Genomic DNA, 26288 nt, shown 5'->3' on the forward strand with positions numbered 1-26288 from the left:
TATTTATATTGTAAAAATAGATTAATTATTGGCCAGAAGGGTGGGTGTTTTGGGGGTTTTTTTGCTTTTGTTTTTGGTGTGATGTTTTTATTTAATACATTTTTTTGGTAGCATCGGCTGTGTTTTAAAAGTTGTACAGACTGAAAATATTGACCAAACATTATTTAAATGGATTTACAATAAACTTATATCTCTAAATATTAGAAATCTGTTTACAAAATAGTCTACCTTTTTTTTAGCCGATGTAGAATTAACTGTATTATCTCCCTTCCCTGCAATCTGGAATTGTAAGCAGGGGCAGCTAAAATGAATCACCTCTTAGCAGAGTCCGGGGCTGCAAGAAAAGAAGAGGGTGCCTAAGTCACTAAAATGGATCCAGGTGTCCCCTGCTTCTGAGAAACCATGGTGTGGGGTGGGTTTCTGTTGAGCCCACCTTTTCTGGGAGTGTTCAAGAATAGGTCTTAGCAGTAGTTGGTTTATCAACTAAGCCAAGCAAACTTTTTCACTGTTGAATGGGCCCTGCCCCTTCACCTCTGTTAATATTTTGGACATTTTCTTGCAGTACAGCTCTGTCTACCTGTTAGGTTTGCTAATTTTTTTTTTATGGTACTTAAGCGCTTACTATGTGCCAGGCACTGGGGTAGATATAAGCTAATCAGGTTGGGGACAGTCCCTGTCGCATATACGGCTCACAGTCTTAACCCTCATTTTGCAGATGAGGTCACTGAGGCACAGTGAAGTGGTTTGCCCAGGGTCTCACAGACATGTGGTGGAGCTAGCATTAGAATCCGGTCCTCCTGATTCCCAGGCCTGTGCTCTATCCGTTAGGCCAGCTGCCTCTCTGTAATTATATGTAGGACTGAGGGAGGGGCCTGTTTATTGGTTTGATTTGTTCACTAGTAGAGTAGAAGGAGGAAACTGGTGAGCCTTGCTGGTGGGGAGGGGGGAGGTCTGGATTCTTTTTCCACCTTTAGGGGTGCAACTTGGGGTCAGAAATAGGACCCAGGTGTTCTCAGTCTCTGCTACAGCCTGTATCTGTGGCAAGAAATGTGTATACGAATTCTGTTGTGTTTTCCCTAGTGCCCGGCATACATTAGGTGTTCAAAAACCAGTACTGATTGATTGATAGTGGCCTATCCCTGCATGGCGTCCTCTTATTCTCCACACCTCCCTTTCCCTCTCCCACCCTGGATCAGAAATGAGATCCAGGCATCTCTCAACTCTCGGCCAAAAAAAAATCAGTTATCTCTAATAGGTGATGCCATTCTTTCATATAGCTGACTGATTATTGTATTTCCATTGAGGCCTCTGTTAAATGGCTTGTTTTCTTTGGAGATGCCAATTAAAATTGGTGTCTAAAAAACGGATATGCCTACAGTAAGAAAATCAGATTTACTGCATGCTCTTGATTTCAAACAGATTCCTTGCCTGTGGTGTGTGGTTCATCCATTTTAAAAGCTGAAATTTCAACTTCTAATTTTGGACGGCGGATTACATTTGTATTTATGATGAATGCCAGGAAATAGATTACCCCTACTTGAACGTGTACATTAAAGGCTGAGAATTTTTAGAGCGTTTTTAGAATAGATTAAATTTTGGCCATTAAACTTCCTCTAAATTTCAAAAATGGTTCTCAAGGCATAGTCTCAGTTTTTCCCGGTAACAGAGTAATGAGCAGTTTAGCCCAAACTGCCAAGGATGCAGATTGGATTTAACCGTTGAGTGTGGCTTTGCTCATGATAGTTATAAAATATTCCCTTTAAAACAGGGTTTCAGGTTCTACATCAACTCCATCCCCACAGGAACAAGTCACAGCATCCATTTTATTTTTGCAGCTTAATTGCTCTCAACAGTATTATCCCAAAGGAGGAATTTACAGTCAGTGACACACACTAGGCAACCTACTTCCCTCTTGTTTCCCTTCACACCAGCAGGCTGACTGTTGACAAATGTTAAAGTATTTGCCAGAGATTGTATTTTTTAGACAACTTGCCTTTTGCCGAAACAAGTGACAATTCAGTTCGTTTCTCTGTCTCCTTTGTTTTATAGAATCCAATTAACCTCTACTACATTTGTCAGACCCAGTTGAACAAATGCATTCCGTTCTATTTCCTGTCACCATCTCCTCTTAACCGAGGACAATTAAAGGCACATGATTTTTTTTTTTCCTCTGCACTGGAACCTGAAAGAACGATTTTGCACTTTCTCGTGACGGTCCTTCTGATGACATGCTTTTAAAAATCACACTTTTCTATTTCTAAAGGTGATAAAAGCCTCATCTTTACAGACATTGTTTCTCGGTGTTGAATGCCCTTTTTTGATGCATATTTGGTTTCCGGGAATTGGGAAAGTCTGCCTACAAATTGTGGAAGGATCTCAATCGTTTGTTTTAGAGTCAAATGAAGACGTTTTAATCAGTAGCATTTAGTAACAATGGTATCCATCAGCAGTATTTATTGAGCACCTACTCTGTGCAGAGCATTGTACTAAGCACTTCGGAGAGTAGTGAGGTAGAATTAGAAGATACAATCCTTGCCTTCAAGGAGCTTGCAGTCTAGTGGGGGAAGACACTAAAATTAATACAGTAGATAAATGAAAGTAATAGAGTGTAAGGATATGTTCATAAAGTCTATGTGAGTACTCATGTTTCAGTAGTGCAGAAGCATGGGATAAAATGCAGATACTAGAATTCAATCTGGGTGGGCTTCCTGGAAGAGACGTGGTTTCTGAAGGGTTTTGTAGATGGGGAGAGCTGAGGTCTGGGATCAGACCACAGATTGAAGGTGACCAGACTCTTTATATTTTTAAATTGGCCAAGTATACTTCGAATGTTTATCATTTCTGACAGAGTTACCCTACTAACTGGCTGTGCTGTCGGTTCTTATTTTACTGACTATTAGATCACCAAACTTCGCAGAGTAAAGAAATACCATTCAAATATGACGAACAGTTCAGTTTATCTAGTGTTGGCCCTGAAATAGCATCTGAGTAATAGTTGGAGGCTTAGATGTGTCAGTTGCATCCCTTCTTACTCTACCACATAATTGGGGATGAAATTTTCAGCAGTACTCATTTTTTTCTTCCCCCCCGTAACAACAGTACATTGTGGGCCTCTTTTCCAGTCATTCATTTCAAACTTTTAGAATTTATTGTTTTTGTTTTCCGGCAAAGCTCCTGCAGGTAGCCAATCAGTGTGCTTATTTCCTGCTGGGTGAAAAAGTGTCTCCTCTTGTTTGACTTGATCTTGCCATTTTCAGGCTTCAGTGGATGCCCCTCAGCAGGACGCATCCAGCAGGGATCTATCTGGTGAGCAGCGATTCGGTCTTTGTCCTGTCTGCCCTTTGTAGGGCTTTGGTGGCTTAATCTTGGCCCCTCTCGGGTATTGTCTTTCCTGGCTGAAGAGTTCTGATCATTTCAGTCCATCTCTGTTCCTCTGACTCCCCGATCATTTTCGGTGTCCTCCTTGGTACATTTTTTTTAAAGGCCATAAGCTCGTTGTGGGCAAGGAACGTCTGCCACCTCTGTTATATTGTATTCATTCATTCAATAGTATTTATTGAGCGCTTACTATGTGCAGAGCACTGTACTAAGCGCTTGGGATGAACAAGTCGGCAACAGATAGAGACAGTCCCTGCCGTTTGACGGGCTTACAGTCTAATCGGGGGAGACGGACGGACAAGAACAATGGCACTAAACAGCGTCAAGGGGAAGAACATCTCATAAAAACAATGGCAACTAAATAGAATCGAGGCGATGTACAATTCATTAACAAAATAAATAGGGTAACGAAAATATATACAGTTGAGCGGACGGGTACAGTGCTGTGGGGATGGGAAGGGAGAGGTGGAGGAGCAGAGGGAAAAGGGGAAAATGAGGCTTTAGCTGCGGAGAGGTAAAGGGGGGATGGCAGAGGGAGTAGAGGGGGAAGAGGAGCTCAGTCTGGGAAGGCCTCTTGGAGGAGGTGATTTTTAAGTAAGGTTTTGAAGAGGGAAAGAGAATCAGTTTGGCGGAGGTGAGGAGGGAGGGCGTTCCAGGACCGCGGGAGGACGTGACCCAGGGGTCGACGGCGGGATAGGCGAGACCGAGGGACGGCGAGGAGGTGGGCGGCAGAGGAGCGGAGCGTGCGGGGTGGGCGGTAGAAAGAGAGAAGGGAGGAGAGGTAGGAAGGGGCAAGGTGATGGAGAGCCTTGAAGCCTAGAGTGAGGAGTTTTTGTTTGGAGCGGAGGTCGATAGGCAACCACTGGAGTTGTTTAAGAAGGGGAGTGACATGCCCGGATCGTTTCTGCAGGAAGATGAGCCGGGCAGCGGAGTGAAGAATAGACCGGAGCGGGGCAAGAGAGGAGGAAGGGAGGTCAGAGAGAAGGCTGACACAGTAGTCTAGCCGGGATATAACGAGAGCCCGTAATAGTAAGGTAGCCGTTTGGGTGGAGAGGAAAGGGCGGATCTTGGCCAAGTGCTTAGTACAGTTCTCTGTACCTGGTAAGCGCTCAATAAATACGATTCATCGACATCAAGTGATCCCTAAAATGCAGTGATCAAGAACTGGCTGTAATATTCCAGGTATGGACACATCATGATTTATGTAGCCACAAAACTGCTTTTTTTCCCTATATTTTTTTCTGGGTGGATGAGTTTGTTGGCCTTTAGTGGCCGCGGTCCCTATGATCAGTTATTTTAAGGACATTTTAATAAGTGGGTTTGAGTATGTTCCTCAACTCAGCAGGGGTAGTTTCAGTAAGACACAATTTTCAGATAACATGCAATTCTGGGGTTTCCCAAAATTTATTAAATGTGAGTAAACTGTATTCTCCTAGAGGAGAAAGTACCCTGAAGGGATGTGAAAATTTCATTTGTCAAGCCATTGTTTTGTACTTTTGTTTGCATCCTTTTTGCTAACTGACCTTTTCACAGAGCGTCTTTGATTTTGGTTTTAATTGTGACGGTTTTCCCTACCTCCAAAGCTCTACTAAAATTTCACCTCCTCCAAGAGGCTTTCCTTGACTATGCCCTCATTTCTCCCATTTATCCGTCCTTCTACTTGCCTATGCACTTAGATCTGTGTTAGAGAAGGAGCACGGCTTAGCGGATGGAGCAGGGGTCTGGCAGTCAGAAGGTTGTGGTTTCTAATCTGCTGTGTGACCTGGCCAAGTCACTTTACTTCTCCTTGCCTCAGTTACTTCTTCTGTAAAATGGGGATTGAGACTCTGAACCCGATGTGGGACAGGCACTGTGTCCAACCCAATTTGCTTGTAATAATGTTAATAATGTTGGTATTTGTTAAGCGCTTACTATGTGCCGAGCACTGTTCTAAGCGCTGGAGTAGACACAAGGGAATCAGGTTGTCCCACGTGGGGCTCACAGTCTTAATCCCCATTTACAGATGAGGTAACTGAGGCACTGAGAAGTTGTGACTTGCCCAAAGTCACACAGCTGACAAGTGGCTGAGCTGGGATTCGAACCCGTGACCTCTGACTCCAAAGCCCGTGCTCTTTCCACTGAGTCACGCTGCTTCCACTCCAGCCCCTAGTACAGTGCCTGGCACATAGTGAGCGTGTATTAAATACCTTGATGATGATGATTATGATTATTATTGCCCTTTAAGCACTTGATATTCATCCCAGCCCCACAGCATTAATATGGATAACTTTAGACTTTCCCATTCCCCATCAGTATTTTATTTTTAATGTCTGTCCTCTTCTAGACCTGTGCGGAGGGCAAAAGTCTTCCAACTCTAACTGTATTGTTCTCTCCCAATTGTCTAGCTCAGTGTTCAGCACACAGCAAGTGCTCAATAAATACCATTGATTGATTTATAATTGCTTTCTATCCAAGTTATCCTCAAACCGTTGTATTTATTGAGTGCTTACTGTGTCCAGAGCACTGTGCTAAGTGCTTGGGAAAGTACGAAGATAACAATATGACAGTCTAGTCCTGTAAGCTCGTTGTGGGCAGGGAACGTATCTACCAATTCAGTTGTATTATACTCTCCCAAGTGCTTAGTACAGTGCCCTGCACACAGTAAGTGTTCAATACTATTGATTCACTGACTGAGTTTAATGCAGTGCAACAATGGTTCTCATTTTTTCCAGGAAATTTATGAAATATCACATTTTTTACACTTGTTCAAATTCAATGCTATATTTACAGAGTGTGATATGTGTACATATCCAAGATAATTCTCAGGGCACATGTAATCATCCTTTGTAATTCCTGCCTTTTAAAATGGAATACCTTTCCACTTTTTTAGCAGTTTTCAAGACAACTGAATCACAAAATGGCCTTTGCCTACGTATAACTTCTTCACGTTAGGTGAGATGCTTGTGGAAATTAATTTTTTAATGCTCTAGAATAGCTTTCTGGAGGAAATAAAATTCTACCAACCTGTTTGTTCTTTTTTTAAGTGATACTCGCTAAGCCCTTACTATGATCTAGGTGCTATATTATGCATTAGGCTGGATACAAGATAATCAGGTTGGACACAGCCTCTATCTCATGGGGATCCAGTCTTAATCCCCATTTTTACAGATGAAGGAACTGAGGCACAGAGAAATTAAATGAGGTGCCCAAAGTCACACAGCAGACAAGCGGCGGGGCTGGAATTAGAACCCATTTCCTCTAACTCCCAGGGCTGTGCTCTTTCCACTAGGCCTTGCTGCTTCTCTGAATCTTAATTTGAATTGCCCCATAGTCAGGTTGTCATCCCACTACTCCTGAACCCAGTGTAATGAGAAATTAGTAAATTGCATCATCGGTATTCCTAGCCTAGTTTCGTTTATAGACAAAGGGAGACCAAAAGTGCCTAAAAGAAACACCTGAAGTTTATGGGAGGCAGCATTGCCTGGTGGAACAAGCAGGGATTTGCGAGTCAGGAGACCCAAGTTTGTATCCTGGCTCTGCCACTTGCCTACCGTGTGACCTTGGGCAAGTCACTTTACTTTTCTGGACCTCAGTTTCCTCTTCGGTAGAATAGGATGATAGATTGTGCTGTCTATATGGGAAAGGGACTGTGTCCATTTTTATTAGCTTGTATTTACCTCAGTGCTTAAGATATAGTAAACACTTATTGTTTAAAAAATCCAATCAGCATTCCCAGAACTCAAAATTAACTTGTCGATAAAAATAATCAAACACGATCCGGGCCACAGGTAGATTTAAGGACAGAGATTGGGAGTTGGGTTAGTTATGGGTGTTAATGATGCATTTTGTCCATGATTGGACTGAAGATAAACACTTAGTGACAGTTTGGGTGATGATTAGACCTCGGTTGTTGGCCTGCCAACTTCTGTTTTGTGTTTTCCCCAACACTTAGTAAAATGCTTCCTGGTGGTTGATGATTCCATTTCCTCCTTCCTCTGCCCTCTAAATTACTATTGTGCCAGGCTCCCATGTTAGAGTGTAAACTCCTTAGGGCAGGAGTCATCTGTTTACCATATTGTATTCTCCCAAGGCCCCTCTCAAGTTCACACCTGGAGAGTTTCCAGTATTCTACCAATCTCAGTCATGGGAGGGAGAGTCAAGCAGAGGCCTACCCATTCCATTCTTAGCTTGGGCAGTGGCAAGCGAGTGGAAGGGTATCTGCTTCAAGTCAAAACGCTTCTGTGCTGGGCAGCAGGGGGACGGGAGAGAGTCGAGGGCAGAGACTCGAGTTTAATAATGTTATAATAATGTTGGTATTTGTTAAGCGCTTACTATGTCCAGAGTACTGTTCTAAGCTCTGGGGTAGACACAGGGGAATCAGGTTGTCCCACATGGGGCTCACAGTCTTCATCCCCATTTTACAGATGAGGTAACTGAGGCACAGAGAAGTTAAGTGACGCCCACAGTCACACAGCTGACAAGTGGCAGAGCTGGGATTCGAACCCATGACCTCGGACTCCAAAGCCCATGCTCTTTCCACTGAGCCATGCTGCTTCTCTAAGTTTACTGAGTTTACTGTGCAGAAGGTGATAAACCGCTTCCGTATTTTTACCAAGAAAACGCTCTGGATCCACTCCCAGAACGATTGCAGATGGAGAGCGGGGCGTTCTGGGGGAGATGTGTCCGTGGTGTCGCTGCGGGTCGGAGATGACTCAACGGCATAAGACAAGGCTCTCCCAAGGATTTAGTCCACGCTTTGTACACAGTAGGTACGCAGTAAGCACTTGATTGATCACCACTGTTTTTTGGTGATCCCTAAGTGCTTCCTATGTACCAGGCACCGTGCTACGTGCAGGGGTAGAAACAACCTAATCAGGTTGGACACAGTCCATGTCCCACATGGACCTCACAGTCTTAAAACCCATTTTACAGCTGAGGTAACTGAGACGCAGAGAAGTTAAGAGACTTCCGTTACCAAGACCTGCCGGTTTCACCTTTACAATATCGCCAAGATCCGCCCTTTCCTCTCCACCCAAACGGCTACCTTACTGCTATGGACTCTCGTTATATCCCGGCTAGACTACTGTGTCAGCCTTCTCTCTGATCTTCCTTCCTCCTCTCTCGCCCCGCTCGGGTCTATTCTTCACTCCGCTGCCCGGCTCATCTTCCCGCAGAAACGATCTGGGCCTGTCACTCCCCTTCTTAAACAACTCCAGTGGTTGCCTATCAACCTCCGCTCCAAACAAAAACTCCTCATTCTAGGCTTCGAGGCTCTCCATCACCTTGCCCCTTCCTACCTCTCCTCCCTTCTCTCTTTCTACCGCCCACCCCGCACGCTCCGCTCCTCCGCCGCCCACCTCCTCACCGTCCCTCGGTCTCGCCCATCCCGCCGTCGACCCCCGGGCCACGTCCTCCCGCGGTCCCGGAACGCCCTCCCTCCTCACCTCCGCCAAACTGATTCTCTTCCCCTCTTCAAAACCCTACTTAACTCACCTCCTCCAAGAGGTGAGACTGAGCTCCTCTTCTCCCTCTACTCCCTCTACCGCCCCCCCTTCACCTCTCCGCAGCTACACCCTCTGTTCCCCCCTTTCCCTCTGCTCCTCCCCCTCTCCCTTCCCATCCCCTCGGCACTGTACTCGTCCGCTCAACTGTATATATTTTCATTACCCTATCTATTTTGTTAATGAAATGTACATCGCCTTGATTCTATTTAGTCGCCGTTGTTTTTACGAGATGTTCTTCCCCTCGACTCTATTTATTGCCATCGTTCTTGTCCGTCCATCTCCCCCGATCAGACCGTAAGCCCGTCAAACGGCAGGGACCGTCTCTATCTGTTGCCGACTTGTTCATTCCAAGCGCTTAGTACAGTGCTCTGCACATAGTAAGCGCTCAATCAATACTATTGAATGAATGAATGAACTTGCTCAAGGTCACACAGCAGATAAGTGGCAGAGCTGGGATTAGAACCTCGGTCCTCTGACTCCTTGGCCCGTGCTCTTGTCACTAGTCCACGCTGCTTCTTAACCACTGAATGTATTTTGGGGATGCTTGACTAGAATGCTGTTTGCTTTTTTTCCTCTTCTGGTTCTAGCAGGGGTCTGGCTGTTACTTCAGCAGTCCCAGCATTGTAGGGCAGAAGAGGGAAACAAAAAAGCATCAGAGACTCAGTTTGGGGTTGTCTGGAGAGTGCGGAAGGCAGCCGGGACAGGGATGTTTATCCTCTGAGCACTCGCTCACCTACAGATCCACTTTTCTTCCTCCTCCTACCCGGAAACTATTGTTTCGGTCAGGGGTGGTGACTCATAGCTCTGGTGAATCCTTCCAAGGGTTTAGGGCCTCAATCTGCCCGCATTAGGCATGCAGCACGTACTCTTGATCTACTTGGTTGGTTGATCAAGTCCTGCCGCAGCCTTGGTTTCGATGAGGATGGGGTGAGATTTAAGGGGGGAAGTCCCACGCTCTAAACCTCACCCCACTCCCTCTAACCTGGATCAATTGCCTGTCCACCCCTAGGGAGAGTCTTTGGTGGGCCCTTGACTCCGTCATCATTTCTATCCCCCTGTTTTCTAGCAGGGCTGTGATAGGACCCAAGTGGCCTAGGGTCAGGGGGAGATGTGTTGGCCGCCCATCCCAAACTGAACACTACTGCCTGCTGGGTGAAAGTCTCCCCCCGTTTCTAAGGGCTTGCAAGGGGACTCTGGATTTTGAGGCTCTCCACTGGGCTCAGGGTACTCGTCATACCTCTCAGCTTCACAGGACCACGTCCCACGCCTTGAAGACTGTTCATTTCCTAGCTGGTGTGGTTGTGAGTTGTCTTAACCAAGTAGTCTATTGAGACGATTTGGCGACTTTCTCTCCAATAGTCATAATTGCTTGGATTACTGAATTCCAGTCAATGTTTGCATTGTTTTAATTCCTGTCACCTTTATGAATCAATTATTTTATCATACAGGCCTGTTTTCTAATTTTGGGATGTCTGTGGTTTTTTATTTTGGTTCTGATTTTAGTTTTGTTTTTTTTTAAAGAAAGTAACTATGATTTTGTGACCCCATTTTTCAAAAAAAATAAAATTCTGTATTGCTTCATTTTTGGAATCCTATATAGTCTTGCATATGTACTGAAGAGTCGATGGGTGTTTGCCTAACTTTGAATCTTTGTGGCTGAAATGGTAACTGCAAAGTGCTCCATCCACATAAATTATTTTGAGATGTTATATTTGGATATATTTTATCTGCCTGAAAATAACTTTGAGTGGCAGGGAGAGAGTATAATCACATGGTAATTACAAGATGCTTGATGTATTGCATTTTACTAAGTGTTGAGGGAACATACAATAGAAGTTGGAAGGCCGACACCCAGAGTGTAATCACCCAAACTGTCTCTAAGAGTTCATTTTCACTCTTGTCGTGGACAGAATTAATCCTTTCCTAATAGTTATCTGTCAGTAATCATTGACATATTCAAAAGTGAGCCTCACATAAATAAAAATAGATAACCTGAGTTTGTTGTCTATATTCTTTTCATTTCAGAATGTATGACAACATGTCCACGATGGTGTATCTAAAGGAAGACAAGTTGGAGAAGCTGACGCAAGATGAAATTATTTCGAAGACAAAGCAAGTTATTCAGGGACTGGAGGCGCTGAAGAATGAACACAATTCCATCTTGCAGAGTTTACTCGAAACCCTCAAATGTTTGAAGAAAGATGACGAAAGTAATCTGGTGGAAGAGAAATCAAACATGATTCGGAAATCGCTGGAAATGCTGGAGCTTGGACTGAGCGAGGCGCAGGTAGAATTTGGGGCAGAAGTGTTCAGTTAGCTGTGACTTTTAGTTAAGAAAACATTTTTAGAGAAAAACCTTGTCTTTGGGCATTGCCTCGAATTGAAATGTGCGGGAACAGAGATAATGGGAAGGTACATTAAAAGCTACATCGAGCAGCTCATATATGTTAATTTTCTAAATTTGTTTTACTTAAAGCCCAGCTGCTAGATGTGTACAATTCTGATATACTGTAAGGGACCTGCTCAGACTTGGGACTCTAAGGGAGGACTAAAAGAATAACACTAAATAAATAAATGACTCAGATTTTTAGAGAAAAAGTGAGGCTTTAATTTTTACTCTTGCTACCTTTTATAGGTCTGTCAAATTGTGACGTGAGCTCTGGGGACCTGAGTCTGTAGGCCTTTTCCTGCCTCCTTGCTAATCTTCTCCTTTTAATGCTTTGTGAATCTCAGGGACCACACGGGGCTCTCAAGAATGGAGGAACCGAATGGAATGGTTGTCTCAGTGTGAGATTCTTGTTTGTTTTCTCATCGATATCAGTGCAGAGTTAGGTTGTCAGGGTGCCATTTTGCCTTCCACTTTTCATGGAGGAAAATTGGTTCTCAACAGGAATGAGGCCTTTTCATTCTACCTCATGTAACAGTTTGAAAAGGTTCCAAGATTTTTGAACAGTCTCTGCTGGCCTCTTGCCCTAACAGGTCTCATGTGATGTTCCTTAGTGTGACAAGATGGTGGAGTGGAATTGTTTGGGAGAAAACTTGAGGATGCTTGAATATTAGAACTGAACCCAGCTAAATGCTTGGGTACAAAGAGAATTATACCTTTATAGTTCATTCCAAATAGGAAAAAAAAACCCATATTAGCGGGTGGCTTGCTCCTCAGAGGGGTGCGTAGTACTCATTTCTTTTTTTATGAAGTAGACTCTTCCTAACTTTTAAATAAAGATACTAAAAGCTATAACGAGATTGCAATAAAGGTCACTCTGGGGGGAGCACCTGTAATCTTAAAATGCAGTTGGAAAAACCAGAAATGTCATTTAAACCAGTAATAGCATTTCTGGCAGACCCTGAACGCAACACACAGGACTTTCCCTACTCATGAGGAAGTTCCCCCAAAAAGGCAAATAGAAATCTGCTAGAAGCATTTGGCCAGATGCCTTTCCTCTGCCTAGAAATGATTTAAGATCCTAAAAGCAGATTTGCTTGTGTAGTGAATCTTAGGCAAAACAGGCAAAACATGAACTTTCGAAAAATGTTTGCTTAACTCCGGGTGGCCCAAGGTCTGGCAGTGGTTCAGCCTCAACACATCATTAACCTCTTCCTCTCTTTCCAAATTACCTTGGGAGATTTTCGGGGGAGTAAATCCCCTACGCTTTAAAGTCCAACTCTCTAGCAGTTCCCAGCAAGGGTTGTCACCTCTGACATGCCCAGGGCATCAGGGCCAGGGCAGTCCCTAGAGGAGTGCGGGTCTTGGGTTAACTCACCAGTGAGGAGACATCTGTTCAGAGTAGGAGATGGGAGAGGTAAGAGCTAAAATGCTGAGATCCCTTGGCCCTTATTGGGCCGACATGTGATGCAGTGCATAGGATTTGCAAGAGACCTTTGTTGTCACCCTAGAGGAAAAAAAATCATGGTATTTAAGTGCTTACTATGTGCCAGACACTATACTAAGCGCTGGGGTAGATACAATCAAATCGTGTTGGAAGCAGTCCCTGTCCCATGCGGAGCTCACAGTCTCAATCCCCATTTTACAGATGCGGTAACTGAGACAAGGAAAAGTAAAATGACGTGCCCAAGGTCACACAGCAGACAAGTGGCAAAGTCAGAATTTGAACCCATGACCTTCTGACTCTCAGGCACGTACTCTATCTCTACCCTACTGCCCCCCTAGGGAGTCCTGCCCCTTGTACAGAGCGTGACTCCAAACAGCTGCTGCTGGGGCTCATGACTCCTCCCCTCTGACATCAAAAACAAGCAAATCCAGACTTTAACTATTCCGGGAAGAAATACAGATTTCCTGGAAGAGCTGCCTCGGGTAGAGGACCACCCGGACAAAATGCAGATGGATGGCAACCTCTCCCTCTTTGAGGGTGCCGTGGTGTGTGCCCTCCTACTCTCCAGCTCCCCGTGCCTCCCTGAACACCAAGGGAAACTTTTTCCATTTGAAAATCTTTCTGGAGGCACAAGGAGCCAGGTAGAGAGGCGGGCGAGTTTCTCTCGGTGTCACCATTCCCTCACCCGACTCAGACCTCCTGGAAGATGATTTTTAAATGGTTCCATAGATAACATGCTGCTTTCACTTCCTCCTCCCCAGGAAAATCAGAGTGGAACATGATTATTCCGGGTCTTATATTTAATAAAAAAATAAAAATCACACAAAGTACTAGTAGCATTTATTGAGGGCCCACTTAGTAAGAATGGTAATAATTATGACATTTGTTAAGTGCTTACTATGTGCCAGGCACTGTACTAAGCACTGAGGTGGCTACCAGCATATCAGGTTAATAATAATGTTGGTATTTGTTAAGCGCTTACTATGTGCAGAGCACTGTTCTAAGCGCTGAGGTAGACAGGGGAATCAGGTTGTCCCACGAGGGGCTCACAGTCTTCACCCCCATTTTACAGATGAGGTAACTGAGGCCCAGAGAAGATAAGTGACTTGCCCACAGTCACACAGCTGACAAGTGGCAGAGCTGGGATTCGAACTCATGACCTCTGACTCTAAAGCCCAGGCTCTTTCCACTGAGCCACGCTGCCATGATCCCTATCTGCCTGGGGCTCACAGGCTCAAATCCCCATTTTACAGATGAGGTAACAGAGGCCCAGAGAAGCAAAGTGACTTGCCCAAGGTCACACAGCAGACAAGTGGCAGAGCTTAGGACCCTCTGAATCTCAGGTCCATACTTAATCCACTAGGCCTTGCTCCCTGAATTAGGCTCTTGAGAAGTTCAAAATAATAGACTCCCTCCAGCCACCAGCAATTTACTCTCTAACCGGGGAGTTTATGGTCAGAAACAAGGGGTCCCCACAGGTAACCCAGGGTGGGGCGGTGGGCGAGGGGCATCTTAGGATGCCCTCAGCCTCACTGTTGAATCCAAGCTGGCATAAAAAGACTTTGCTAGGCAGAATCATAAGAGTCGAATAAGGGCCTCTGAAAATACTGTGGTCACCTGAGTTTCTAAATGGAAGTGCAGACATTTGAAAAAAGTTATCACCAGAACGGTGCTGGTCGGGTGTCTGTCAGACATCTTAAGTAGTGAATTGTCAGTGTTAAATTAAGCGTTCTAATTTTAATGTGCCCCAGAACCCAAAAAAAAATCTGTGATAGGTCTGTTGGTTCTAAAAAAAAATTATGTAACATTTACACTTTACAGGGAAGGAATGGAAAACTCTTTTTCAAAGAAGAGGCCATAAGGAAATTGAGATGCAGAAAGTGGATAATTTGTTTTAGAGTTAGTTTATTGGGTCCATTTGTTACATTGTATATATGAAAACTTGGGATTTTGTTGGAAGGAAATTTCATACGGTAGATATAGCTTTAAGAAAGTTATTTAACATCAAAATTACACTATTAGGGACATTTTACAAGCAAACTTTCCAGAAATGTCTAACACATATGCATAACAAATTAGATATTTTTGTTGCCACAGAGTACATTTGTTCAGGAAGATGCACCCATTTCCTACCTTTTGCTCCTCTTGACTAGAGGAAAAGAAAAGAGGCTGCTGGGCTCTGGGTCAGGTTCGGCCCCAAGCAAATTGCTTATCGGCCTTAGTTTCTCAGTGTGTAAAATTGGGAGACTACTCTTTGTACCGTGGAGGAATGAGAGGATATGATATAATGGTTATGGAAGCATTTTATATTATTCAAAGGAAAGATTCAATTTACATCCAAGATTGTGATGCTGGCATTACAAAAATGAGCAAGTTTTATAAAGTTGAGTTACAGCCTCTGTTTTTGTTTCTGTTGCTACTCGAATCTGAAGGGCCACAATTTTCTGAGCTTGACACCCTTGACACCCTCAAGTCTGGCTTGGAGGGCTTCAGAACCCCTCTATCGTAATTCTCCTATCATTAGATTACTTAAATGCTGAATTCCGAAAGTCCAGAAAGTGTTTGGAGTAATTAGCAAATCATGGATATGTATATTCATTCAATCGTATATATTGAGCTCTGACTGTGTGCAGAGCACCGTACTAAGTACTTGGAAAGTACAGTTCAGCAACAAAGAGAAACAGTCTCTGTCCTCAACGGGCTTACAGTCTAGAGTGGGGAGTCAGGCATCAAAATAAGATATATGTGTGTATTTATATATCCGACAGACAATTACTCTTCCCTGCTTCAAAGCCTTATTGAAGGCACATCTCTGCCAAGAGGGCTTCCCGGACTAAGCCCACCCTTTCCTCTTCTCCCACTCCCTTCTGCCTTGCCCTCACTTGCTCCCTTTGTTCTCCCCACCCCTCAGCCCCACAGCACTTATGTGCACATCTGTAATTTATCTGTATTGCTGTCTGTCTCCTCTGCCATACTCTCCTCTCTCCCACCGTCTCTAGACTGTAAGCTCATTGTGGGCAGGGAATGTGTCTATTATATTGCACTCTCCTAAGCGCTTACTGTGTGCAGCACACTGTACTAAGCACTCAGTAAATCTGGTTGAATATAGCATCTTTCATCCTTTTAAAATGCATGGCAATACTGTAAACAAAAGACAAATTTAAAAGTGTTTTTTGAAGTGAATCATCCCTGTTAGAGTAAGAAAGAAAATCCATTTACTGTGGTGAATAAAAGCTTAGATTTCTAGGACTGCAGATGACAAAAGTCTTTCCTATTTTGGGGGGCTATTTTAAGTGCTTACCATGTTCCAAGCATTGTACCATGTGCTGGGGTAGTTACAAGATTAATCAGGTTGCATACAGTCCATGTACCACATGGGACTCTGTCTTAATCCCCATTTTTACAGATGAGGTAATTGAGGCACAGAGAAGTGAAGTGACTTGCCTAAGGTCTCGTGGCAGAGCTGAGATTAAAACCCAGGTCCTTCTGACTCCCTGGTCTGTGCTCTTTCCACTAGGCCATGCTGCTTCTCTCTTGTGTTAGTGTATAATATATCCCAGAAACAGATCCTTAAAAGACAGTGGAGAGTATTAGGGATTTTCAGAGGCGTGAAATGTTAAGTACTGTAGATGATTGCTCTAGATTTTTTTTTTCAATTATTTGTGTGTTTTTCAGGTAATGATGGCTTTGTCAAATCACCTAAATGCCGTTGAATCGGAGAAACAGAAATTGCGTGCTCAGGTGCGCCGGTTGTGCCAGGAAAATCAGTGGCTGCGGGACGAGTTAGCTAACACACAACAGAAATTACAAAAGAGTGAACAATCTGTGGCTCAGTTGGAGGAAGAAAAGAAACATCTGGAATTCATGAATCAGTTGAAAAAATATGATGACGATATTTCTCCATCAGTAAGTCCCTGTTCTTTAAAATAATCTTAGGGCATTTATTGGGTGGGTCTTGGGCTATTTTAGCTACTGTAGAGCCGTTTCTTTTAAGGTGACCTCTTCCCCACCTTGCTTTTGCATCTACTCTTCGTAGAGGATAACTTTCGGCACCAAAACATCGCATTGGGCCTTTTTGTTTGCTTCCCAGTTAATGTTTAGCTGTGGGCATGTTTTCGTAGATTTTTTAACCAATCCCTGGCAGCCACCCTGGAGAGCCCATCAGCTTCTGGCCGAATGGAAGCAGCTCTGGGACCCCTTCCAAACTCAGGTTGATGCTCTCTAGATTTTGGCAGAACATCTGGATTTCTTGCTGCCCTTCCCATCTCTGTTTGAGCAAATGCATATGTGAGTCTGTGTTGTTTTGCTCCCTCTCAGGAGCAAGGCAGCCTTAGCTCCATACCCCCTGGGTGCTCTTATTTGCAGCAGTCTTGCTTGCCAGGGCTTGCATTATTCATTTTCCTCCTTTATCTTCGCCTTCAGAGAGTACCCGCAAGGCCCATTTCCTCACCACCCGTTCGTCGAGTCCCTAGTTCAGTATGTTGTCTAAAACTGGTCCCCAAGATTAAGGGCAGTGGGGGGACTTCGGCATGAGTTTTAAGTTGAAGCAAAGTAAATCAGTTACACAGCCGTACGGCGTAAGAACTCCTAGGCCTAGCAGAGAAGTCGACCTGCCTGTTCTCCCTCTCAGTGGTCCACTGAGAGGTGCACTGCTTCTAAAGTGAGCGAAATCAGCACCGTTTTCTGTCAGCCCATGCCAGATTTTAATTCACCTCCGTCAAGAGAGTAAGTAGAGGGTGGTTTTCCAGGTTTCTGTTCAATTTAGATGTTTTGTATCACTACGGTTTCAAAGGAATGTTTTTATTGTCTTTCAGCCAAAAATGGCTAGTAAGAATAATAACTGAGGTATTTGTTAAGCACTTACTGTGTTCCAGACACTAAGTGTTGAGCTCTGGGGCAGGTGCAGACATTGGGGAGCTCACTGTCTAAGTAGGAGGAGGAAAGGTATCGAATCCTCATTTTACAGCTGAGGCACAGACAAGTTTAGTGCTTTGCCCAAGTTCACAGAGCAGGCAAGTGGCAGAGCTGGGATTAGAAACCAGGCCCTGTGACTACTTTGTTCTACTAGGCCGTGCTGCTTCTTCAATAAAAATTGTTTAATAAAATTTAGTCTGAAACTAAGAAAGCTGATAAATATATTTTATTAGCCATGCCATTTAAGCAAACTTGAACACCATTATGTGGAATTGTAAAGGGCATTGGCAGAGTGTTGGGATTCAAGGTGTGATGCCTCACTTGAGCAAATGATTGAGAATTTCTGTTGTGAAGAAACATTAATAATTGCCAGAAGCATATTGATAATTGCCACCTATAGCTTTTCAGGGCATTAGCCCTTCGATCAATCAATCATATGTATTGGGTGCTTACTTTGTGCAGAACCTACAGTGAGCTTACCGTCTAGAGGTTACATAATGTAGCCTTCATAGTACTGTACTTTGTATACTTAAGCGTTTTGGTTTGGGTTATTTTATAGGAGGACAAAGACACTGATTCTACCAAAGAACCTCTGGATGACCTCTTCCCCAATGACGAAGATGATCAAGGACAAGGAAGTAAGTGAAGGAGCAGTTCAATGTGGTGATTCAAATTTGAAAGCTTTTTTATTAATGTTACTCCTGATCAATAATTTAGCAAATGTAGGAAATGACTAGGAAGAAACGCTGAGTAAAGCATGTTTAACCAGTGCTTTAAAATTACATGGGCATAGTCTGATACTGTAGGAGGATGTTTCTCGCTGAAATGCAGTATTGGAGAGCAATGACTTTCAGTTGAAAGTTGAGGAGTCTTCGATAGCCGGCATTACTAATAAGGACTTGAGATCAAGTTGGCATTGTTTTGAATTTAAAACTGTTAGCGTCTTGCTAAATTTTTCTTCTAGTGCCATCCGAATGGGAAGCCAGATAGATTTATTTACAGAATGTAAATAAATTTGTCTGGTTATCCTTAAGATAAGTTCTCCTTCCCATCTTTTCTTATAAATTTGTAAATTTCTCAATCATTGTGATTCAAGTTTGTTCTTATTTTTTTTTTTTAGTTTGACAGAGAAAGTCAGATGAGTGTAGATCTCTCCTGTATTCGTTTTGGTGAGAGAATTGAGAAATTTTTCCCAGAAAGTAGATAGTTAATCCGTATTTAAAGCTGAGACTCTCTTCACCAGTAGACCCCCAACATTTTGCTTCTACTCTGTAGTAAGGTTAGAGTTTGAGGTGATGTTGCATGAAAGATGTGAACTGGCATTTTCCTTTTTGGTGGTGCTCCTCTTTCTAGTTTTAAATATATTTTGGGATAAGATTTAGAAGGGTAAAGAAGACCGAGTGCCGCTCTTCATAAAAGTTTGCTTTTCTCCTCTGGTATGTGATCCTTATTGCTGAAGCCCTCTCGTGTCTATATATTTGCATATTCTTCTTCCTCCTACCGGTCATCTATTTGAGTGTTTGTGTTCCCTGCTTGATGGTAAGCTCCTTTGAGGCAGGGCTCGGTTTTTCTCCCTCACGTTTCATGCCGTTCTCTGCACAGAGTAGGTGCTCAATACTACCATTTATTGAACGTGTTCAATAAAAACAACACTGGCTGGTGCCTGACCTAGACAGTTTTAGTCTGGATTTTTTTCTGCCCATCAGTTTTATACAAACTTGCCTCTCTTGCAGTCCAACAGCAGCATAGCAGTGCAGCGGCCGCTGCCCAGCAAGGTGGCTATGAAATTCCTGCCAGATTACGGACCCTTCATAACCTTGTCATCCAGTATGCTTCCCAAGGTCGATATGAGGTCGCCGTACCCCTCTGCAAACAAGCCCTGGAAGATCTAGAGAAGACTTCTGGACACGATCACCCAGATGTGGCCACGATGCTGAACATACTGGCCTTGGTGTACAGGTGAGGAGTTCAGACACCTTCAACCCCTCGTGGTCTGGAGATGCATTTCTCCTAGGATTCTTTTAGAAACAAAGGTCAGTAGTTTTGCAGGAGGGTTTTTCTAGGGGGTGGTGGATCCCTCCTCAGGTTACTAGAGGCTGGGCTCCTCTTCCTCTTAAATTCTTCCTCCAGTTCCCTTTTGAGCCCTCAGAACTCCACTCCATTATGTTCAGCTTGTATCTGTAAAAGCAGCGTAAGTGGCTTCCCTTCTCAAGGTGGAGCCGCCGGTCTTCTGACGTCAGAGATGAAGCTTTCTGATCAAGCCACAAAGGGCCTACTATGGAAAGAGGACTAGGTGTTGGTTTGCTGTTCGCCCTTATTTAGTGGTCCCTGCTCTTCCTGCTGTCCTGGTTGTAGGCCTGATGGAGGAATGAAATCTGGCCGTGAGGCCAAGTGACTGATGTAGGAGCGAGAATATCCCAGTTGCTGAAACGAAAATGTCCCCTGGCCTGGGGCAGCGTCGCCAAAAACTAGTCAAGAAACTGTCATAACCATTGACCTGACTCTTTAAACCAGGCGTGAAGTGCACACTTTGGGTATTCCCTTTGTGCCAGCTCACAAGCATACTGCTGTTGCAAAAATCACTGCTTTTACTGACTTAGTGACTTACAAAGAGTGAGAAATAACTTACCATCTGAATCTTCAATTCAGGGATCAGAACAAATACAAAGATGCAGCTAACCTACTGAATGATGCCTTGGCTATTCGTGAAAAGACATTGGGCAAAGACCACCCAGCGGTTTGTATATCTGATGTGCTCCCCCTCTTTTGATAATGTATTTCCCTCAAGTGTTGTACCCTACTCATTCTAATATTGAACTCAACAGGACAGGGTTAAGACCCGGCTTGTCACTAGATGATTAAGGTAGGAAGCCACAATGTATTACTGAACACCAATTACATGCCTTCAGTCTTCCTCTTGAATATTTAGCACATGCCATTGTGCGTGTAATTTATTAGAAAGCTGTTTCTCACCCCAAATGGCTTAGAAAACACAAATTTCTGATCCTTAATCAAATTGCATGCAGTTTATGCAAAGATTTTCTAAATGGGCAATTCCATTTGCTTTTTGTTAAAAATCAGCAGCTAAATTCACATAAAGGTGCATCTTTGGTTTGCTTTAATGCTCTCTTAATATACTATGTCAGTCAAATCATACCTTTCTTGATTTGTTAACTTGAATTCAGTTGAGGATATACTGTACATAGCCTAAATTACAGTGAAGGAGACATTATACACGCGTTAATGTTTCTTTGCAGAACTTTACACTGCCCATCCAGAACAGAAAACGAGCATTTTAAAATTCAAGATTATCACATAATAAAACAAATTTTTGTATTCCTTTATCTGTAAACCAAATAACCGTATCAACTGTAGAAACCTTCACTGTACATATAGGGTATGGGAAACAGTGAGTTATGTCAGCGTATCCCTTGGCTATCTTGACTAGTTTTGCTGTGCTCACTGTTTTTCTCCATTTGTCAGGTGGCCGCAACACTGAATAATCTTGCAGTGCTCTATGGTAAAAGAGGGAAGTACAAGGAAGCTGAGCCTTTGTGTAAGAGAGCTCTGGAGATCAGAGAAAAGGTATTGAAGATCATAGGATTGCATTGTTCACACAGTTTGGGATTATTTGAAAACTTGGGGTTCAATTATAAGCAGAGTCTAATATTTCCATTATAAAATGAATCACTTGACCGTTTTTTGAGAGAACAGTCACGTACTATAGAAGGCTGTATCGAACAAAGTCCAAAGAACTTACACCTCCATATAGCTCATTCACAATGCAGACTGGTACAGCAGGTGTCACTCCAAGTTTTCAAGAACCTCAGGTGGTTCAGAAAAGGCTTCCCAGAAAAAAGAGAAATTTGAAATTTGGGAAGGAAGGGAATATTTCACCTAGGAACAGATAGGGAATCTTTAGGCAAGAGCAATATTGATGTGAAATATTTTTGAACTTTATTTTGGGATTATTAGATAAGGCAAATTAATAAAAACTCTAGATTAATTTAAATTTCTGGCTGTGCTTTTGGCTTTCCAGCAGTTCTGAAGAAGAGGGTGGGGTGCAAAATGTGAGAACCTTTAAACTTGACGCATTTCAAACAGTTACATGAATTGAAATGCATTGTTCACCTTTTACTTTTAATTCAGTGAGAGCTATTTGGAAAATTTGGGATAAATTAACTTGTTTTGAGTTATCTATAGGAGGAATCCCAGGGATTTTGAAGCCAAAGACAGACCCTGGTTTTTGAATTATATCATTAAATTACATTATGGTGGTTTATTATGAATATAATCCTACCCTACTGTACTTTGCTTATATCCTACTGTCAATCAATTGTATTGAGTGCTTACTATATGCAAAGCACTGTACTAAGCGCTTGGGAGAGTACAATTCAACACAACAGACACATTCACTGCCCATAACAATCTTGCAGTCCAAAAGGGGAGACAGACATTAATATGTATAATCAAGTTATAGTATATAATTTAAAGATCTGTGCATAAGCGCTGTGTGGTTGGAGACGGGGAGAACATCAAGTGTCCAAAGGTCACAGATTGAAGTGCACAGACTACTCGAGGGGAGGGGAGCCTGGGAAAAGAGGGTTAATTGGGGAAGGCCTCTTGGAGGAGGATGTGACCTTAGTAATGCTTTGAAGGTGTTAAAAGAGTGGTGGTCTGCCCTTTCCCCTCCCCACAGCACTTGTGAATATTGGTACATATTTATTACTCTATTAATGATGTGTATATCTCTATGATTCTGTTTATTTTGATGGTATTGATGCCTGTCTACTTGTTTTGTTTTGTTGTCTGTCTCCGCCGTTTAGACTGTGAGCCCGTTGTTGGGTAGGGTTTGTCTCTCTCTCTTGCTGAATTGTACTTTCCAACTGCTTAGTAGAGTGCTCTGCACACAGTAAATGCTCAATAGTGTGATTGAGTGAATGAGTTCCAGTCTAGGAGGAGCATGTGAGAAAGGAGCCAGCAGTGGCATAGACAAGATTGGGGCATAGAGAGTAAGCTGGCACTAGAGGAGTGGAGTGTGCGGGCTGGCCTGTAGTAGCAGATTAGTGAGATGAGGAAGGGTAGGGTTAAATTCATACTATAATATCATAATATAATTTAATGATATAGTAATTCAAAAACCTTAGACTGTCCGTAGCTTCAAAATCCCTGGGATTCCTTTAAAGGATAACCAAAAACAAGTTAATTTGTCCCAGATTTTCCTAATAGCTCCCAAACGAGAAGGGTGGGGCAAGATGATTGAGTGCCTTAAATCCAATGGTAAGGAATTTATGTTGGATACTACAACAAAGTCCAAACACTTCTCTCCTCTAATGCCAAATTACTCACTATACTTTCACCTTGTCTGTCCCACCGTTGATCCTTTGCCTATGTCCTCCCTTTGACTTGGAACTCCTCCCTTCATATCTGACCATCCACCACTCTCTCCACCTTCAAATGATTAAAATCACATCTCCTTCAAGAGGCCTTCCCCGCTAAGCCCTCTTTCCCCCACTTCCCCTCCCTTCTGTGTTGCCTATACGTTTGGATCTATACCCTTTAAGCACTTGATAATCACCCCACCCTTATATTCATATTGAGAGAAGCAGCGTGGCTCAGTGGAAAGAGCCCAGGCTTTGGAGTCAGAGGTCTTGGGTTCGACTCCCGGATCTGCCACTTCTCAGCTGTGTGACTGTGGGCAAGTCACTTAACTTCTCTGAGCCTCAGTTCCCTCATCTGTAAAATGGGGATTAAGACCGTGAGCCCCACGTGGGACAATTTGATTCCCCTGTGTCTACCCCAGCGCTTAGAACAGTGCTCTGCACATAGTAAGCGCTTAACAAATACGAACATTATTATTATTATATTCACAGCAATTATAAACATCTTGCAGTGTTCTATGGTAAATTTATATTAATGTCTGTCTCCCCATCTAGACTGTAAGCTCCTGATGGGCAGCGAACATGACTACTGACTCTGTTGTACTGTACTCCCACAAGTGCTTTGAACAGTATTCTGCACACTTTATGATTCAGTGTATACCACTGATTGATTATTATGGTATTTGTTAAGCATTTACTATGTGCCAAGCACTGAACTAAGTGCTGGGGTAGATACAAGGTAATCCGGCAGACACAGTTCCTGTCCTTCATCTGACTCAGTCTTAAATTGGAGGGCGAGCAGGTCTTTCATCTCATTTTACAGTTTAGGAAATTGAGGAACAGAGAAATTAGGTGACTTGCCCCAGGTCACATAGGTAAGTGGCAGAGCCAGATTCTCTGACTCCAGGGCCCACCTCTCTCCCCACCTTCAAAATATTACTATAATGACATCTCCCTGACCGCCCTCTTTCCCTCTACTTCCACTCCCTTCTGCTTCGCCTGTGTGCTCAGATCTGTACCCTTAAAGTACTTGATAATCACCCCACCCTCAACCTCACAGTGCATATGAATTTATCTGTAATTTATTTTTCTTTAATAGGCTACACTGCTGCTTCTTTAACATTCTGAATAGAAAGTATACCCCAGCTTCAATTCCAGATGGAAACCATGTTGTGTAAATCCAGTACTGTATTAGAAAACTAAAAATCTGAAAACTGTATTTTAATCCATGGTATTTATTGAGCACTTTCTCTGTGCAGAGCACTGTGCTGAGTGCTTGGGAGAATACAGTACAAGAGAATTAGCGGGCTCGTTCCCTGCCCACTGTGAGCTTCAGTGGATTTATATAACATTTTTTGAAGAGAGAAGAGAGTGGAAATTCTAAAGTAAAAAAAAGTTTAACTTTGGAGAGGTGCATGCAGATCGGGGAGGGTAGGCCATGACACGAAGTTGAAGGGTTGAAATGACAAAATGGTGTTATCCGTATTAAATGGAAGTAGTGTAAGGGCATTTGGAGTGAGGAGGTAACCAGTGACTAATCCTAGTCTAAACTTTGCTACCTTCTCTAAAGCCGTGGCCTATTCATGAAAGTTCTGACATTGAGAGGAAGGGGATGGACATTCTCAAAGTGAATGGAAGATGTTATAGAATGTGCAGTGCAGTGAAAAAGCGGGGGAATTTGAAAGGCACGGCCACAAATTCTGGGCGTGTCTAAATCCTTCTGTATTTTGATCCTTAGGTTTTGGGGAAGGATCACCCGGATGTTGCCAAGCAGTTAAATAACTTGGCCTTATTATGCCAGAATCAGGGCAAATATGAGGAGGTGGAATATTATTATCAACGAGCACTTGAGATCTACCAAACCAAACTGGGACCTGATGACCCTAATGTGGCGAAGACGAAAAATAATCTGGTAGGTTTATAGAAGTGGAAAAATCCAGAAATGCTTGTTTGATTGCCCTGCCTATGAATTGGGTTTCAAATTTACCCTGTTGTCGGGATGAAGATTGAGAGAGGTTTCATTTGTGTTTGGAAGATGTTAAATCACATCTGTATTTCTTTTCAAGGCATCCTGCTATTTGAAGCAAGGCAAATTTAAACAAGCGGAAACTCTGTATAAGGAGATCCTAACTCGTGCGCATGAAAGGGAATTTGGCTCTGTAGATGGTAAGGAATTCAGTCATGTGCATAACCAAAATGCGTTAGGATAAAATGTACGGTCTCTAGGTGGTAATTTTAAGTTTTCTATCCTCTTTTGAACTAATTCACAGACTTATTAAGCATTTACTCTGTGCAGAAGAACTGTACTAAGTGCTTGGGAGAGTAGAGTCTAACGAAGTTGGCTTATTTTCCATAAAATTCATTTTATAGTTTTTACCCCTATGGGCATCCAGGCCTTCCATCAATAACGATCTTACAAGAAATTTTTAATGTCTTTTTTATTTGAGGTAAATATTTTCTCCTCATGTTAGGTAAAACTTGCAGTATTCTAACTTGATATTAGAACCCACAGTGAGTCATTTGAATGGCTTCTTTCCTAGAAGATCTTAACCCCCCCCCCCCCCCCCCCCCCATTTCAGAGTCATAGGATTCAGACCCCTTGCTTAAACACAGGTCAAGGAAAAGATTAAAAGATCTTGCAATTCGTAGCTCGTGGTCACTATGATTAGAGCCCCAGCAATGAGCCAAATTCTGTACCTGTAGAGAGCGATGTTCCATTCCGTGTCCGTCATGTTTGGCAATTTTCTTTCACCCCCAGATGAGAACAAACCCATTTGGATGCATGCTGAAGAGCGGGAAGAGTGCAAAGTAAGAACCTAATCTCTGGGGGTGTTTCTGCCCAGTTTAGGATCCTCGTCCAACTGCAATGTAATTGTTTTATCCTTTACAATTTAGGGAAAGCAGAAGGATGGAACGTCTTTTGGAGAATACGGTGGCTGGTACAAAGCCTGCAAAGTTGACAGGTTGGTTTATTCTACCTTAAGAGAATCCATGTTCCAGAATTTAATCTCTTTGGGGGTATTTCAGGTGTCTTCTTGGGTCGTTTTCCCCTCTTCTTCAACTGCATTTTATCCTTCACTGGCGTGAGCTGCATGCTGCAGTCTTCCCAAAGGCAGGAAAAAAGAAGCATAAAATATTAATAAGAAATTGAATTGCTGTCAGTTCTGTCATGCTGGGCATGCAAAACCCAGATCCTCCCTGGCTTCACTGTTGCCACATCTGTTCCTTCCCTCAGACATCCCCCTTTGTTTAGAACAGAGCCAGAGGGTCACGACTGCTTTCTGGTGTCACTTCTGCTT

General features: G+C 43.2%; 1 protein-coding gene across 13 annotated transcripts in view; it reads left to right on the forward strand.

Annotated features, from left to right (window-relative positions):
* The window catches only part of KLC1 (kinesin light chain 1), a 74414-nt gene that overhangs the window by 16251 nt on the left and 31875 nt on the right, over nucleotides 1–26288 (forward strand). For all 13 annotated transcript variants that reach the window (XM_029065781.2, XM_007665397.2, XM_007665447.2 and 10 more), the window contains 10 exons: nucleotides 10887–11148; nucleotides 16370–16600; nucleotides 18168–18246; nucleotides 19342–19567; nucleotides 20258–20345; nucleotides 21092–21193; nucleotides 24728–24901; nucleotides 25056–25155; nucleotides 25748–25797; nucleotides 25885–25952. In XM_029065781.2, the coding sequence (XP_028921614.1) occupies nucleotides 10888–11148; nucleotides 16370–16600; nucleotides 18168–18246; nucleotides 19342–19567; nucleotides 20258–20345; nucleotides 21092–21193; nucleotides 24728–24901; nucleotides 25056–25155; nucleotides 25748–25797; nucleotides 25885–25952 (1379 nt within the window). In that variant the 5' untranslated portion in view covers nucleotide 10887. Of the gene's footprint in view, nucleotides 1–10886; nucleotides 11149–16369; nucleotides 16601–18167; nucleotides 18247–19341; nucleotides 19568–20257; nucleotides 20346–21091; nucleotides 21194–24727; nucleotides 24902–25055; nucleotides 25156–25747; nucleotides 25798–25884; nucleotides 25953–26288 lie in introns of those variants that run through there.

Source organism: Ornithorhynchus anatinus, chromosome 1 (genome assembly GCF_004115215.2).
Source record: "Ornithorhynchus anatinus isolate Pmale09 chromosome 1, mOrnAna1.pri.v4, whole genome shotgun sequence".
In the NCBI taxonomy this organism is placed as follows: domain Eukaryota; kingdom Metazoa; phylum Chordata; class Mammalia; order Monotremata; family Ornithorhynchidae; genus Ornithorhynchus; species Ornithorhynchus anatinus.